Here is a 15,019-nt window from a genome sequence, read left to right on the forward strand (position 1 = left end):
CACAAAACCTACACATCCCAACTTTAGAATCTGGTGTTGTGAAACCAAAAAGCCAAAGCTCTCGGATTTTACTACTTTTCACCCTAAAGAACAGCTTGTGTGTGTGTGCAACTGTACCCCTCACTTTCTTTGCTTTTCAATGTAATACTAGAATTTTGGTTTTCCTTGGCACAAGGGAAAAGAAGTATAACCATATGTCAGAAGAAGCAAATGCATGTCAATGCTGGCGTACACATTTCAAGTTTTGAATGAAAGGCTGGGAAAAAAAGATTAATGTAGGCAGATGAAAATAGTTTGTGATGATATCTGAAGCGACTGCTCTCTGTGATTAACTTTGCAAAGAAACAACAGAAAGAGATGGCCATACCTGATTCTTTATGCTGGAGTACCTTTTCAGGTGCTTTACAAACTCTTGTCGAGTGGTGTTCCGTACAACTATGAGAGCCATGCTGCCATTGTTTAACCTGAAATTGAACACTTGCACTTGAGAACCAAGAAGTTTATCAGCGGGCAATATCTAAAACCACCCTGTATCATTTTGGCTAACAAATGTGCTCACTAGATGATACTGACCAATATCAACAAATCACCATGTTGAACTGTCCTAAAATTTTTAAACCACATTTTGCTGTGCTCTTGTTGAAGTGAGAGATCATTCCAAATTACTTTTATTAATCCCTGGGATTTCTTCTCAGCAAAACCTGCCTGCAGGGCTCTTTGAAAATCAAACCTTCACACACCTAGTCACATCCAGAAGTAATATTAAATCCACCATAACTATAATTATTTAAGAATTCTAAACAGGAAGCTTTGTGTGCTTTTTAAAAGGTGTATTGCAGCATGCTGTGCATTCACAAGTGATTTGAGATAACCTGTAGGTAGATGTTCTTCTAAAATCCAAACTGTGGTTAAAACGTTTATTTATGGGCAAAAGGTCTATGTGACATAGAAAACAAAATAGACCACAGTGCCCTGGGTAGAGGAGATGGGGGAACAACAGCTACCGCATATGTTCAATTAGATGACGGAGCATTTTAATCTTGCCTATAATCTTCCACCCAATAAGAGAGACTAGAAATCCTATGGTGTGGTCTGGTGCCAACACAGTCACCCACGAATGCATTAGCTTTAGAAGGCATTTTGAAGATATACTTCAAATACTTGCAAACAGTTTCATGCTTGATTTCAGTGCAAACACAAATTTGTCCCAAGAATAACAATAACATTACAAAAAAACCATTAAGTATATGGAGGCTCAGATAGAGCTGTGAAGAACCTCAGAAGTCACTTCATTGTTTAATCATTCTATGTAAGGATGGACCATTCCCAATGGGAGGCACACAGTGGCAATCAAAAGAATTGCTAAAAGCAAAGCTTTTAACTGCTGGAGTTAAGTAGGGTCCAGTACTCCTACTATCCGCCTTGCTGTCTCTTTCCTCTGAAAACAGCAGCAGAATGCTCATGGCATTGCCTTTCTAGGTCATTTTTCTTAGTTGTGTGATTTTTATAGAAAACCATCCTTTCTTATTGTTCTACCTGTTTGTGTTTGGAAGAGAACTACTTTTAGATTCAAAATGGACATTTGCTTAAAAAATGTGCAAAGCAAAGAATGCCTCTAATTCTGTGAGGATATCAAATGCCTCACTGCTTATGTCACTGAAATGTAGCCAAGAGACCCCTATGCACCCTGTTCACATGAAGCGAACCAAACTGCCTTTCTGACTGAGACAGCATCGACCTAAGCCAGCCCTACGCCAGAGGAGTGCATGTTCATAACGACTCGGCTGTCTCCAACTCTCATGCTAAGGATACGCCTGTATTAGAATTGGAGAGCAGAGACATTCACAAGAAACATCAGCATTTGTATCAGATCCTCAAGGAGTGAAGTGAAAGCAAACAAAGGAGGCACACACACAGTGATGTCACAGAGACCCGAGGAATGCTTTAGCTAGAGGGTGAGCAGAACGCCAGTGATGACAGGACAGTTTTTACACCTCAAAAACTGTTCACAATCTGTTCTGTGGGGAGATCCTTTAGGAAGATTAAATATCATACATAGATAAACTACCTTTTCATGTTATAGTTCTCATTCTTTTAAAAAAAACTCAATACTTTATTAATTCTTTGAGGACTTCCTATAATGTACTTTGATTATTAACCCTGATTTCTTCCCCTAATTCCTCCCAGATCCACTCCTTACAGTCTCACAAAACTTCACATCATCCTTCATCTTCTAACAACAAACTGAGTCTAGTTTGTGTTGCCCAGCTCATGAGTGTGGGGCCATGACCATAGAGAAAACTGACGCTCCCTCCTCCCAGAAGCCATCAACAGTTCCTCCCCTCATCAGGAGCCCCTCCCTGCATGGGCTAATGACTACCAGCTGGATCTTATACAGATCTTATGCATCAGTGCTCCTGCCCAGAAGACGCTTTCTCTACAGTCTCCCTCTGACCTCTGGCTCTCACAGTCTTTCCACCCCTGTTCTGTAATGGTCCTTGAGCTTTGGCAAGGGTCAGAAGGATGATATGGATGTCTCGTTTACAGCTGAGCACTCCATTCACTGACATTTATTCTCTGTGCTTTTATCAGAGACTATATGCTTAACACCTGTCTAGATAGCATGACCAAAGTTAATAGTTCAAGCACTACCAGAGAGGTAATTAGTTATAAGATGTAAGCATTAATCATCCTTGAAATACTTGCCTGGTGTTGGGGGCAAAGCCCCTGGGTGCCACTGAACACAGACAGGGGATTGCCATGATGCTGATATTCAAAAACTGCCCTTGGATGGTTTGCCATTCACCAGCACTTTCTAAAGAAATCGGAAGTGGCTGGTTACTTTCTCTCCCCAGTCACTAGGGCTGGGGTAGGGCTTCCAGCACATTCTTGCTGACTCACCAGACTCTGGAGATTGCTGTGCATTTCTATAAGTAACAAGAACAAAAACATGTCACACCTATGTAAAGCCAGCATCTACTAAACACGAGGAGACTAGAGAACATGTATAATTTTGCACAAAACATTCCTTTGTAAACTATCACTAAATGTATTACAAGGAGCAATTTCCATTTCTTAACAGCTGGAACTCTTCCTCACTGCTGCTTTAACATTTAAATTCCATGCTACTCCAAAAATTCTTATAGGGACCAAAACTGTGTGTTTGAGGCTCATGGTTGTACTCAAAGTATGGGTCATGGTTGGGCACTCAAGTGTCAGATGGGTAAGTCAGTGGATGACTGATTATCTGACTGTCAGTCTGGAGGAATGGTTACTTCTGAAGACAGGAGGTAAACTCCATGTTTACTAGAAGATAGAGGAGTGTATGATTCTACACTCTTTATTAGTATTTGAGAAAAGAGCCCAAAAGCCCAAGTCTGATAAGCTACCTATGCCACTGTAGTTCATTCTTCGAAGAGAAATAAAGCGACTCAGGGGTTCAGAACACTGGCTGTTCATGCAGAAGGCACAGATTCTGTCCTGGCACCACATGGCCACTCACAATTATCTGTAACTCTGGTTTCAGGGGATCTGACACCCCCTTCTGGTCTCCATGGGTACCAGACATGTATATGGTGCATACAGGCATACAGGCACATGTAAGGCCCGGGCCTTCCCTTGCTCTCTGGGATGCAAATCAAGGACTGTTTTGGCAACCAGCTAAAGCTTCCTGCTAAGTTCCGTGCTTGCTCTGCTCTAGCCTGGTATAATAGCCTAGGGTTCTATATCACTTTAAAATGGTAATTTCTCAACCTGCCTGGGAGAGCCCAGGCGCCAAGGTACCTCTCTCACCTGTCTGACACTGCCCTACAACCCTCGTCCACCTGCCTGCGGAGAAGCTCACTCGGTGCCAGCTTCCCCATCCACCTCTGGCTGGGAGGGGTTTCCGTTACTGGGACCAAAGGGTATTTTAACCCCGGATTAAGTTTGAATAAACGAGCATTCTCCTCTTGAGGATGACTCAAACTATCTGTGTGTGTGTGTGTGTGTGTGTGCGTCTTGTGTTTAACCCCTAGGACTTTATCCAGCTCGTGGAAGGTATGGAGTCGTGGTCCATACCAGGTGGGTGGTGATGCAGACCCCGTGGCGTGGAATGATTGCCAGAGGTACATACAGCCAAATCATGTGCACATATTTTACTAAAAATAGAGATGAGTAAAGATATTACACCGAGCTTTTATTTACCTTTCTTGTTCATCCTGAGAGCATCCAGCTGGTAAAAATGATACTTTGCAATCCTCTGGCCTAGATAATGAAATTCATGATTAATAGCTATAAACGTAGGGATATAGAATTTTTGTCATAAGGAAAGTACTTACTGAAGCTTGGCCAAGGTTTTGAGTACAGCAAACTCTCTCCGCTGACTAGGGGACATCCATCGGTATTTCTCTGCCAGAGCCAAAGTCCTTCCACCAAAGCCAAACATGGCTGAGAACCCAAAGCGAAGAAGCTTGCCAGCAGAGCTGAAGGTGCAGACGTCTACTGACTGTATGTGACCTTGAAAGGTGTATGCAGGCCACCAGGGAGTGGTTGAGACAGCAGATGTCAGAGAGAATGTTTATTTACTTAAGGAATTATGCCAGGTACCTTATTCATAGCTACTTATGCTTGCTCTCCTTCATCTACCTATCTCTACTATAACAACTGTGAATTCCACTTTCAACTTTTCCAGGTGATGAGAAAACAAACCCAAAGCAGTAAATCTCATCTATTTCCCCCAAAGTTAGAGGGTGAAGCAGACGCACCAGGAAGACAGAGTTAATATTAGCTTTGCATTGCATTTATCGGGATAACTTATGCCCTGCAGGTACGCCATGGTAGTTTTCCTGAGATAACATGCTCTTCGTCCTGAAGTCTTGGATCAGTCAAACAATAGTGCAGATTATATACGAAAACGGTGTGCGTGGACTTTCTCCATGGTGTTTTAAAACTGATTTTTTGAGCATTATTACAATATCTTTGCCATCGAGATAATAGTAATAAACTTCACTTATTGCTCTTTTCAAAGCATGTAGTTGAAATGAAAGGCAATTTAACTAGACGACTCCTCGCCTTTGAGATTTAGACAAACATTTCTATGCTCAGAGACAGAGAACTTACCATTCCTGGATAAGACTGACAGAGCACAGCTAACTTATAGGAATAAAAGCGTCCTTATTCCACCCGGCCCTCTCTAGAATTCTTACCCATTATAATGTGCATAGTTGCAGTCACCACGTGAGGAATTCCACAAAGAGAATGTGCCAATACATTCGTAGATCCTGCCAAAACAGTTTTAAAACACGTATCATCAGTAGAGTCTGTGTTTTAAATTAACGTGTGCTCTTATTACACATAGCCACAACCATGTACTAGTCAGATGAAAATTAATGGAACTTTATGACGGAAAGTTGATTAAAATAATTATAAATACAGCTTTCCATTCACAGCACAGATACATGTCAAATGTTTGCAGAACTATCAAATTTCTAAATGATTTAAAAGTTAGGAAAAACTCCTCCCCTTGCCCCTCTGACACCTGACCCAGTCCCTCACCAGCTGCACCACTCCCGAGAATGGGCCCCCTGCCTCGCATAGGCAGCACTGCAGAGTAAACAGGGGTCTGAGAGGGGCATAGCCGGTATTGCCTCCATCATGTGAAGGAGGGAAAGATGCCCTCCCCTCTTGCCCCTTCTGCCTTTAGCTGGCAAAGGAGATGACTCCTTTACTAGATGCTGTGCTCTGCCGTGCGCCGTTCCCCTGTGTCTGCGCTCTGTGCGCTAGAACCCAGTTCCCGAGCTTCGGGCATGCTTGCTAACTTCAGTCTCTGAGTTCTGATGAGCCTTGCTCAGTTGGTTTTGTGTGCCTTGTTCTCCTGGTTTCCTCCATCCTCTCTGGTTCTTATACTCTCTTTGTTTCATCTTCCATGGGGTTTCCTGAACTCTGAGGGGAGGAATTTGATGGAGATAATCCCATTTAGAGCTGTGTGTTCCAAGGTCTCTCTCTCTCTCTCTCTCAGCTTTTAGTCAATTTAAAAATAAGTGGAGAAAAGTCATTTAAATCAACTATGCTAGAAATAAACTAACTTTAAAAATGTGTTTCTCAGGCCCCACTTTAGATATGAGTCAGTCTGCAGTTTTTAAGATGCCCAGGTGAATTTTCTAGAGGTGTAGTCTATGAAGAAGCAGTAGCAACATCACCTGGTTCCTAGATTTCACCCCCTACCTGTGGTGTGAATTGACCAGATAAGTGTTTTAACAAATGCTCACCGTGATTTTTGTACTCTTGGTCTGCAAACAAGTAGTCTAGAAACGTTTACTCGGGAGATCTTTGGTAAGAACTTCCCATGAACTTTTGGAGCTTACTGCCTGGGTATTATTCACATGATTCATGATGAATCAATTATTCAGAAGGGGAAAAATTGTTGGTTTTTTGCTGCATCAGATTTACAATAAAGGCTCTAGAGAGAAGACACAGTTAGACAGGGGTCTTTAGTATTAACGTTGGCACTATTGCGTGACATCCTTTCTGCCATTCCTGAGGTTGAAGAGGACTGTAACAGCTATCATCCAGGAAGGCCTTAAGATACTTAACGGAATTCTGCGGCACACAAGAGCTAAGGACGTGAATCACAGCTCCTGAAAGGGAAGACAGCTCCCTATGAGCTTGAGGCATGATGAATCCTCTGGCAGTATCCTTTTGAAGTGCTAGGAATCAGTTTGCTCCCTGACCTGTCGAGTGGTCCAACCATCCTCCAACGCGGTTGAGTTGTCATAGGAGGCAAGACCACATCACTCATCATCTACTCCTCAAGGCATTACCTTAATCTTTGAATGTGACTTTCTTTAGCATGCTGAAGAAAACACAGAAGTCCATGAGGAAGTGCACTTGATGCTAAAAAATTTACAGATAGAATTATTCCCCTCCAGGAAATTGTAGACTATTTGAAAAGATGTTGGCAGTAAAGAACACTGCACTGTTCACATAAATAGCAGACGGTAAACATTTTAATTAGCAGGAAACGTTATTTTTTCTGAACATTACCAGCAACTTTGCCCACCAGCCCCTCCCCCACACCTGCTGAAATGTGCTCAAAAAGATCTGGGGTGAGGTGGGGGGGAGCAGGTCTTGAAAGAGAAAGTGAAACCCTGACTGATAAAGTACTAGGCGGCACCCACAGAAAAAATAAATGAACGAATGAATAAATAAATAAATGAAAAAAATTGTCCTTGAAGTGAAAGCACTTCTGCAGAACAATTAACTTAATTAACCAGACAGCATGAATATTCATAAGGCTGTTAATGTCTCCTACGTCCAAGCAGATAAATGTGATGTAATGACTTCCTAGTCAAGCATATCTAAAAGTCTCATGAAAGCAGCACCTACACATCGGTTCTTTGCCTTAAATCTAGAAATTAACAGTCCCTCGGCAATATTTGATTCTCCCCAAATTAATTGGAAAGCTTGAAATTTATTTATGCAAACTCTATAGGAATCTATGATTCAGAGCCATCAGTGTGTGGATTAAGTCTTGTCTTACAACAACTGGATTGCTTCTTTATTTTTATGTCCTCTCCGGCTTCTCTCGCTGTCCCCCACCCCCTTCTAATCAGACTCTGTCTGGATAGTTCTTTGGCACCAGTCCCCATAGCAACAAACACAGTTCCTAATAGCCAGCAGTTCAAATACAGGCTTTCCCACATCGGATACATTTGAGTCTGCAGATAATTCAGCGGCTTAGTCTGTTGGCTCAGTGGAGTAATTTACTAAACACTCTCCCTCTGGGTGTCTCTCTCCAGGAGGCAAATGGCTTCAAAGGCAGACTGTCTCCTCATGGGCAGCTTGGAATCTTCCTGCCTAGCTCTTGTTCCCACTCTCCATCAAAAGCCCTGACTAGGCATAGCATCCTCGTATTAAATAACCCGTACATGACTCTCCCTTTCTATTATACAGAATTAGCAAGCCATAACTCCTAGTCAACTGCCAGAGTTCGGCAGCCTGCTGTATCTTCAAAACAAAAAGATCACAATGCCATTCCTGGGAAAAGCCACTGAAAAACAGGCTGTTTTCAAATCGTAAATAGGCTTTGAAATTAAGCAGGGAGAAATCCCCAATGCCTCAACATTATGCATTTGTAAAAATTGGTTACATAGGATAGACATAAAGATAATGACCAATTTTTATAACCAGCTCCCCTCCATGTCAAGTGCACACCTCTGAGAAGCTGCCCTTTGCATTCCTGAGCCGCCGTGGTTAGTGGACGGCCTGAGAGAGTCAAGTGCTAATGAGAAGAACAGCATCCTGGGCACACAGACTGCTAGAAGAGCCCACCAGCGCCAGGCAGAATGGCTAACACGACACTGAAGGGTCAAAGTAAGACGGCATGAAACAATGGCCCCAATCGCATCTCCCTCCCTTTCAGCCAAGGCTGCTTTATTATCTTCTTTGAGACCATTATTCATTTTCTTAGTGCTCTAAACTGTCAGGATGTGTTGGAGCCTCTCTCCCTCTTTAAATTATGGACTTTGTGAAAAACTTTATACTATACAAAGGCATTTGGATCTGTTCTGGTTTTTTAAAATGATATTTCTATAGGTCTCTACTGAATAACATAGACTTGCAAAATCACAAATGTGCTTTACAATAATAAAACCCTAAAGCTAATTCCTTAGGGAACAACTGACATATTAAACACATAAGTAGAACTACAGTACTTCTAAATTTTTGGCATGGATATAGTTATTACATAGAAAGCTGAATTTTGTTTTAACCACACACACTTTTTGTTTTCATAAGAGGAAATGTATTTTACTGGTTTTGTCTATGATTTCTTTATTGGTTAGTTTTTTGTCAGCTTGACAGAAGCCAGAGTCATTTGGGCAGAGGGAACGTCAACTGAAAGTCTCCAGCCACAATGGGCTGTGACCATTTTCTTGATTGCTGATGAATGTGAGAGAGGCCAGCTCACCGTATGTAATGTCACCATTGGACAGGTGGGCTGGAGGCTATAACAAAGCAAGCCAGGCTGCAGCATTCCTCCATGGCCTCTGCTTCATTTGCTGCCTCCAGGCTCCTGCCTCAAGTTCCTGCCACGACTTCCTTTCATATCAGACTCCAAGCTATACGCTGAAATAGAGCATTTCCTCCTCAGCGAGCTTTTGGTCATGGTGTTTTATCACATCAATAGAAACTCTAGCCTTTAAAAATGAGAAAACTAGCAAATTCCCTCTATTATTGCTCAATGGAATGAGTGAATTATGTACATAACAGCATATTCTTTTTTTGTTTTTTTCTTTATTAAAAATTTCCCCCTCTTCTCCACCTCCATTTTCCCTCCTCCTCCCCCCTCCCTCTCCAGTCCTAAGAGCAGTCAAGGTTCCCTGCCCCGTGGGAAATCCAAGCTCCTCCCCCTTCCATCCAGGTCTAGGAAGGTGAGCATCCAAACAAACCAGGCTCCCACAAAGCCAGTCCATGCACTGGGTTTTGATTCTACAGCATATTCTTTTCTTAACCATGCATTGTCTTGCCTTGTTTCCCTTGCTTCGACCTCTGCTTTCTCCACAAGAAATTCTGTACCCTGCATCCAAATTAATCCTTTTGAACTATGCTCTGCTGAATGGTTTCCCTGATATGAAGCATACCACAACTCTCTACTGCTTCTCAGGTCAAACTCAGACCCCTTTCTGCAGCATGTATGCAGAGTGTCCACCACCTGGCCTGCTAGCACACTATCATCTCCCATCAAAGGCTTCCTTTCTTTGCCTCAAGCGTTCCCAGTGTTTGCCTTTGCTTTTGTTATGGTGGAGCCTATAGTTTAAGTGTTCTGTGTATTCACACAACTTAATAAACATTATTGCATACTCCCTGTGCTAAGGTACCAGGGATATGCCGGGGATAAGAGATGAGGGCTGCAACGAGTTTGCCCTCCAGGATCTGGGTTCTCTTTTCAGGCAGAAGCAAGTTTCCTATTGAAGTTAGAGTCATCCAAGTTCCACATTTATCCCACAGAACACTGTAAACGCTGTATGCAGAGTAGCCCTATTTTGAAACTTTTATCTGGTTCTGGGGAGTCATTAGGCTTTTTCTAAACAAAATAAAAATTTCACTGATAATTACTTAAGTGTCTATATATCCTTTGAACACCTCAGACTTCATAGTACAATAATCTTGTAATCAAGTGGATATTATGCATGATTCCCCAATAGAGATTAGAAAAAAAATGAGGCTCTAAAAGATTAAATGTCTAAATGTCTCACCCCAAGTTTTACATTTGCTTGTGGGAATGCTGGATGATTAGTGAGGCTGCTTCAAAAGCCTGTACATTTGAGTATCATTAGGAGATAGGAAAAGGAATTACAGAAGAGAATATTGTTTGGGTTTGTTTTTGTCAACATGACACAAGCTAGCATTGTCTTGGAAGAAGGATCCTCCACATCATATTAGCCTGTAGGCAAGTCTGTGGGACATGAGGTATTTTCATTAATGATATGGAGAGTCCACACAATTTGGTTGGAGCCAGTCCTAAAACGTTGGTACCCAGTTGTAAAGGTAGCTGAAAGAGTCATGGAGAACAAGCTAGTAGACAGCATCCTTCCATGTCTCTGCTTCGGTCCTTGCCTTGGCTTCCCTAGTGATGGGCCATAGACTAGCTGTAAGATGAAATAAGCCCTTTTCTCCCCAGCTTGGTTTTAGTCAAGAAACAGAAAGCGAACCAGGGGGAGCAATTTAATGAATCTGTGGCTACTCCTTGCCTGCTGGTATTAGGCCAAGTGGAAGCTGAGCTCCCGTGGGAGTCAGGAGGCGGTCCATCTCCACCCCAGCATCCTTCTGAGCTCGGAGGAGCAGGGCATGGGCGGCTTCACTAACAGATCCATCTCCACCAACACAGACAATCCTGGGAACACAGAATCAAGCAGAAGAAAGCCGATTAGTTGATATTGATGAAATCTATAATTTAAAACATTTTCTAACCTTACTTACATAGTATATGGGACTGTGTAGTGGATAGGATCACTCAAAATAACCTCAAGCCTTTAGTAAGGGACAATGGCTCAGAAGACACAGCACTACACAGGCACAAATACTTTATAAACCAGACCCTCCATAGTTCTCCATAGACGAAACAGTTTGAGTTACAAGGTTTTAAACAGTGAACATTTCAACTCACATCTAATCAGCATTTGTTTGTTAACATCCAAAACCATGTCACCCCAAGTTTTTGAACTCTTATCTGTTGGGTTTCAAAATTTTCCATGAGATTTCTTCTTAGTGTCTTATGAACTTTGTTCATCCTTATCCACGAGTATGTACATGCTGCGTGTGATCTAAAAGGACCATATAAACTCTTCCTTTCAAAAGATATAATTTAGCTTGAAAGAGTTTGATTCTTAGATGCTTAGGATGGCAACCCAGGACCACAAGTAAGAGCATCATAGGTGTGTTAGGAGTCAGAGAAGATATTTCCATGAGTATTTCACTAGACAATAAATGAGTAAATAACCCGTGACATGCTGTCATGATGCAGATGTTAGTGGACTGTTTTGAAACGAATCCAAACAATATCAGAGTAAATGAATTAAGCACCACTGTGAATATCAGATAACTGTCTATACATCCAGCACTGTTCTCAACACTCTCTGGGTGTTAACTTCTTTAAGTGATAGCTGCAGACACTAGATATTGAGAGCCTCAGTCCACAGATCAGGAAGCCAAGGTTTAGAGAGATTAAGTAGATTTCCTGTGGTCATCCACTTTAAGTATCCACACTATCATTCAACAGAACTTTCTAACATTTTCCTTTTTTATGTAAGAAATCCAGAGACTGTAACCTTATGAGAACTTTACTACTTTGAAAATCAATTTGAACCAGGAAAGTCAAGATGAAATTGAGTTAGAAAGAAATAAATATATAACTCAATAGAAATAAATAAAGTATCAGAAATTAACAGATTAAAAAAAGAATAAATATACTGACTCATGTCAACAACTACTAGATCTTGGTTAACGCTCACTGTCAACTTGACTGGGTTTCGGATCACCATGGATATATACTTCTGGTCAAGTATGTATTTCTAAAAAGGAGCAAAGATGGTGTGGGTAGCACCATCCGAAGGCTGTTGCCCCAGACTGAATACAAATAGAAGTGGGCTGAGCACCAGCATTCATCCTTCTCTGCTTGTAACTATGGAAACAATGTGAACCGCAGCCTCACACCCTTGCTGCCCTGCCTTCCCACCATGAAGATGCTACCACCTTCAAACTGTAAGCCCAATCAAACCCATCCTTTAAGCTGATTTCTTAAAATGCCCAGGTGTTTTGCCAAAGCAAAGAGGAGAGTCAGGCTAACCAGACTGCTCAGATTACATCTAGGTATCTGACATAAACCCAACGCATGTGTTTAATATACAAGCACCATGGAACGGGATACTACAGGGAAAGAAAAACGTCATCCTTTTGCCATAAGTTACTCTACTCTGAAGATCTACTTGAGAGGCCCCTTTGCATCTGGGAAGTCTTGCTGTTCTCAGGATGAGTAAACTTGTCGCTGGCCTCAGTAGAATGGCTCTTTCTAAAAAAGTGGAATCAGGGTGTACATTTCTTTGTTTCTAAAAGAAGAATAACAAAGGATTTTGAGGGACTGCTTGCATATCTTCTATCACAACCAATATTATCTTTGAAATGTTGAATTTCAGATTGTTTTTTTGAGTCAGGGTTTGGCTTTAAAAATACTTACTTGTTATAACAAATATTAAAGTCAACCTGAAAAAATGTCAGTGTTAGTCATGTAAAATCTACTTTTTGTTTATATATCTAATAGTATTATGAACAAAATAATGCTGCTATGTAACCCACAAAATTAAACACACACACACACACACAGAGAGGAAAATCAAGCATTGGTACACTAACAATAACATAAACAGTACAGGTTGGTTTAACAGTGTTCATCCTATAGTGAATGCAACTGCCCACGGCTTCAAGTCTCTTTTTTGCCCTTACATAACTTTTTTTTTAATGAGATCCTGTAAATAGGGGCAACATAGAACCTAGCCTCCCCCAACTTTTAGCCATGGATTCCAGTGTTTGCTAGAACACGCTGCAGTGGGACACCAGCTGTCATTGAGTGTTGATATGCTGTTTCTCTTGGCTTTCGAAATATGTCACAATGTGTCTTCACAGAAGCATATGGAACGCGTTTTGAAAAACTCTAAAATCTTAGGAAATACTATTTCTTAAACATCATCTACCAAACTGTTTTACGTTGCTGACTAAGCTGTACTGAAGCTTTTTTTGGATTGCAGTTTCTCAACCTCCCGTCTAGAGGCCATGAATAACTTACTAACCACTTCCAATCAATAACTCCACCACAGCCAAACAGTGATGCCACAGACGAAGCTCCTGAAGGAAGTGATCCCTGGGTCACATACCATCTTTAAATTTTTTGTATAAACATTTTCAAAATTATTTCCATTTAATTGAACCCGATCCTTCGGAAGAGCAGCCAGTGCTCTTACCCTGAGTCATCTCTCAGTTCCCCTTTTTTTATTCTCTCATTTATTACATCTGGACCTCAGTTTTCCCTCCCTCCTCTCCTCCAAGTCTGCTCCCTGTTTTCCTCTCCCCTAGATCCACCCTTCTTCCTTTCCCTTTAGAAAAGAGCAGGCCTCCCAGGGATATCATCCAAACACAACAGTAACAAAGTTTCTAGAAGACTAAGTACCTCCCCTCAAGTTAAGACAAGTACAAAACAGTACAAGGAAACCCGACAGGAGGAATACAAGTCCCAAAGCATGAAAAAGAGTCAGCAATAGCTCCTACTCCCAATATTAGGAATCTCACAAGAACACCAAGCTACACAACATAATTTAATGCAGAGGACAGAGGTCAGAACCATACAAGTTCCCTGATTGTCGCTTCAGTCTCTGGAAGTCTCAGGTTTGTTAATCCTGTGGGTTGTTTTCTTGGGGTGCCCTTGACCCCTCTGGTTCCTACAATCCTTCCTCTCTCTTCTGCAGGATTCTCAGAGTTCTGCTGTGGGTCTCAAGATGGGCTGTGGAGGTAAAGGTAGCACAGAGCTTGTGGAAGTGGCCAACCAATGACTTTGTCCAAATTGACAGTCATGCCATGTTGGAGGAGGCTGCTTGTTCATTCCTGGCTGCTCAGCCCCAAAATAGTCACACTGAAACCATATTATTTGCAATACTGTTTGGCCAATAGCTTAAGTGTATTTCTGGCTAACTCTTATATCCTAAACTAGCCCATCTCTATTAAACTGTGTATCACCACAAGGTTGTGGCCTACGGGGTAAAGTTCTGGTGTCTGTGTCTGCTAGGACTACTTGGCTTCTCTCTGACTCTGCCTCTTTTCTCCTAGCATTCAGTTTAGTTTTCCCCACCTACCTAAATTCTGCCCTATCAACAGGCCAAGGCAGTTTCTTTATTCACCGATGGTATTCACAGCATACAGAGAGGAAGTCCCTGCCTGACACTGCCCTACAGGACCAGGAACCAGAGTCTGAATAGCCTGGAGACCTAGGATAGAGCCAAATACAACCAGAAAAATAAAAGTCATTGAAATGAGTCCTAATGATTCTCTGCCATACTTGTAGCCTGGAGCCTAGCATAACCATCATCAGAGAGGACTCATCCAGAACAGACGGGGGCAGAGGCAGATACCTATGGTCATTCTTCACACAGGTTCGATGAGGGACATTTCCTGTCCGAACAATTCTTGTTAGAGACTGGTATTTTGAGGTGTTTACTGAAATCATGTTTCCGCTGTTTTCACCACAGTCTGCATATCTCTGAGGGGAATTAGAATTACCTTTTAATTAAAGTGATTGCTGCAACCATACCAGCTCTTTTTTGGTAAGCTAAACCCATCAAAATAAATGAGCTATTTAAAATATTTGGAACAGAGGTGACTTCTAATAGAAATTTAAAATTATTATTATACACTCAATGTAAATCAGTATACCACAGGATTAGAACAAATTAAGGGACTTACTTAGTTCACCCAACAGGACAATTTGGTTTAAGCA

At 41.7% G+C, this 15,019-nt stretch overlaps 1 protein-coding gene across 1 annotated transcript in view; it reads right to left on the reverse strand.

Annotated features, from left to right (window-relative positions):
- The window catches only part of Cerkl (CERK like autophagy regulator), a 92,816-nt gene that overhangs the window by 6,233 nt on the left and 71,564 nt on the right, over window positions 1–15,019 (reverse strand). Inside the window, exons 5-11 of the mRNA XM_048426145.3 lie at window positions 10,731–10,873; window positions 5,187–5,261; window positions 4,320–4,497; window positions 4,186–4,245; window positions 2,902–2,927; window positions 2,707–2,815; window positions 368–464 (exon numbers count right to left, since the gene is read on the reverse strand). Of these exons, the coding sequence (XP_048282102.3) occupies window positions 368–464; window positions 2,707–2,815; window positions 2,902–2,927; window positions 4,186–4,245; window positions 4,320–4,497; window positions 5,187–5,261; window positions 10,731–10,873 (688 nt within the window). The remainder of the gene's footprint in view (window positions 1–367; window positions 465–2,706; window positions 2,816–2,901; window positions 2,928–4,185; window positions 4,246–4,319; window positions 4,498–5,186; window positions 5,262–10,730; window positions 10,874–15,019) is intronic.

This window comes from Myodes glareolus, chromosome 21, assembly GCF_982192425.1.
Source record: "Myodes glareolus chromosome 21, mMyoGla1.1, whole genome shotgun sequence".
Lineage (NCBI taxonomy): Eukaryota > Metazoa > Chordata > Mammalia > Rodentia > Cricetidae > Myodes > Myodes glareolus.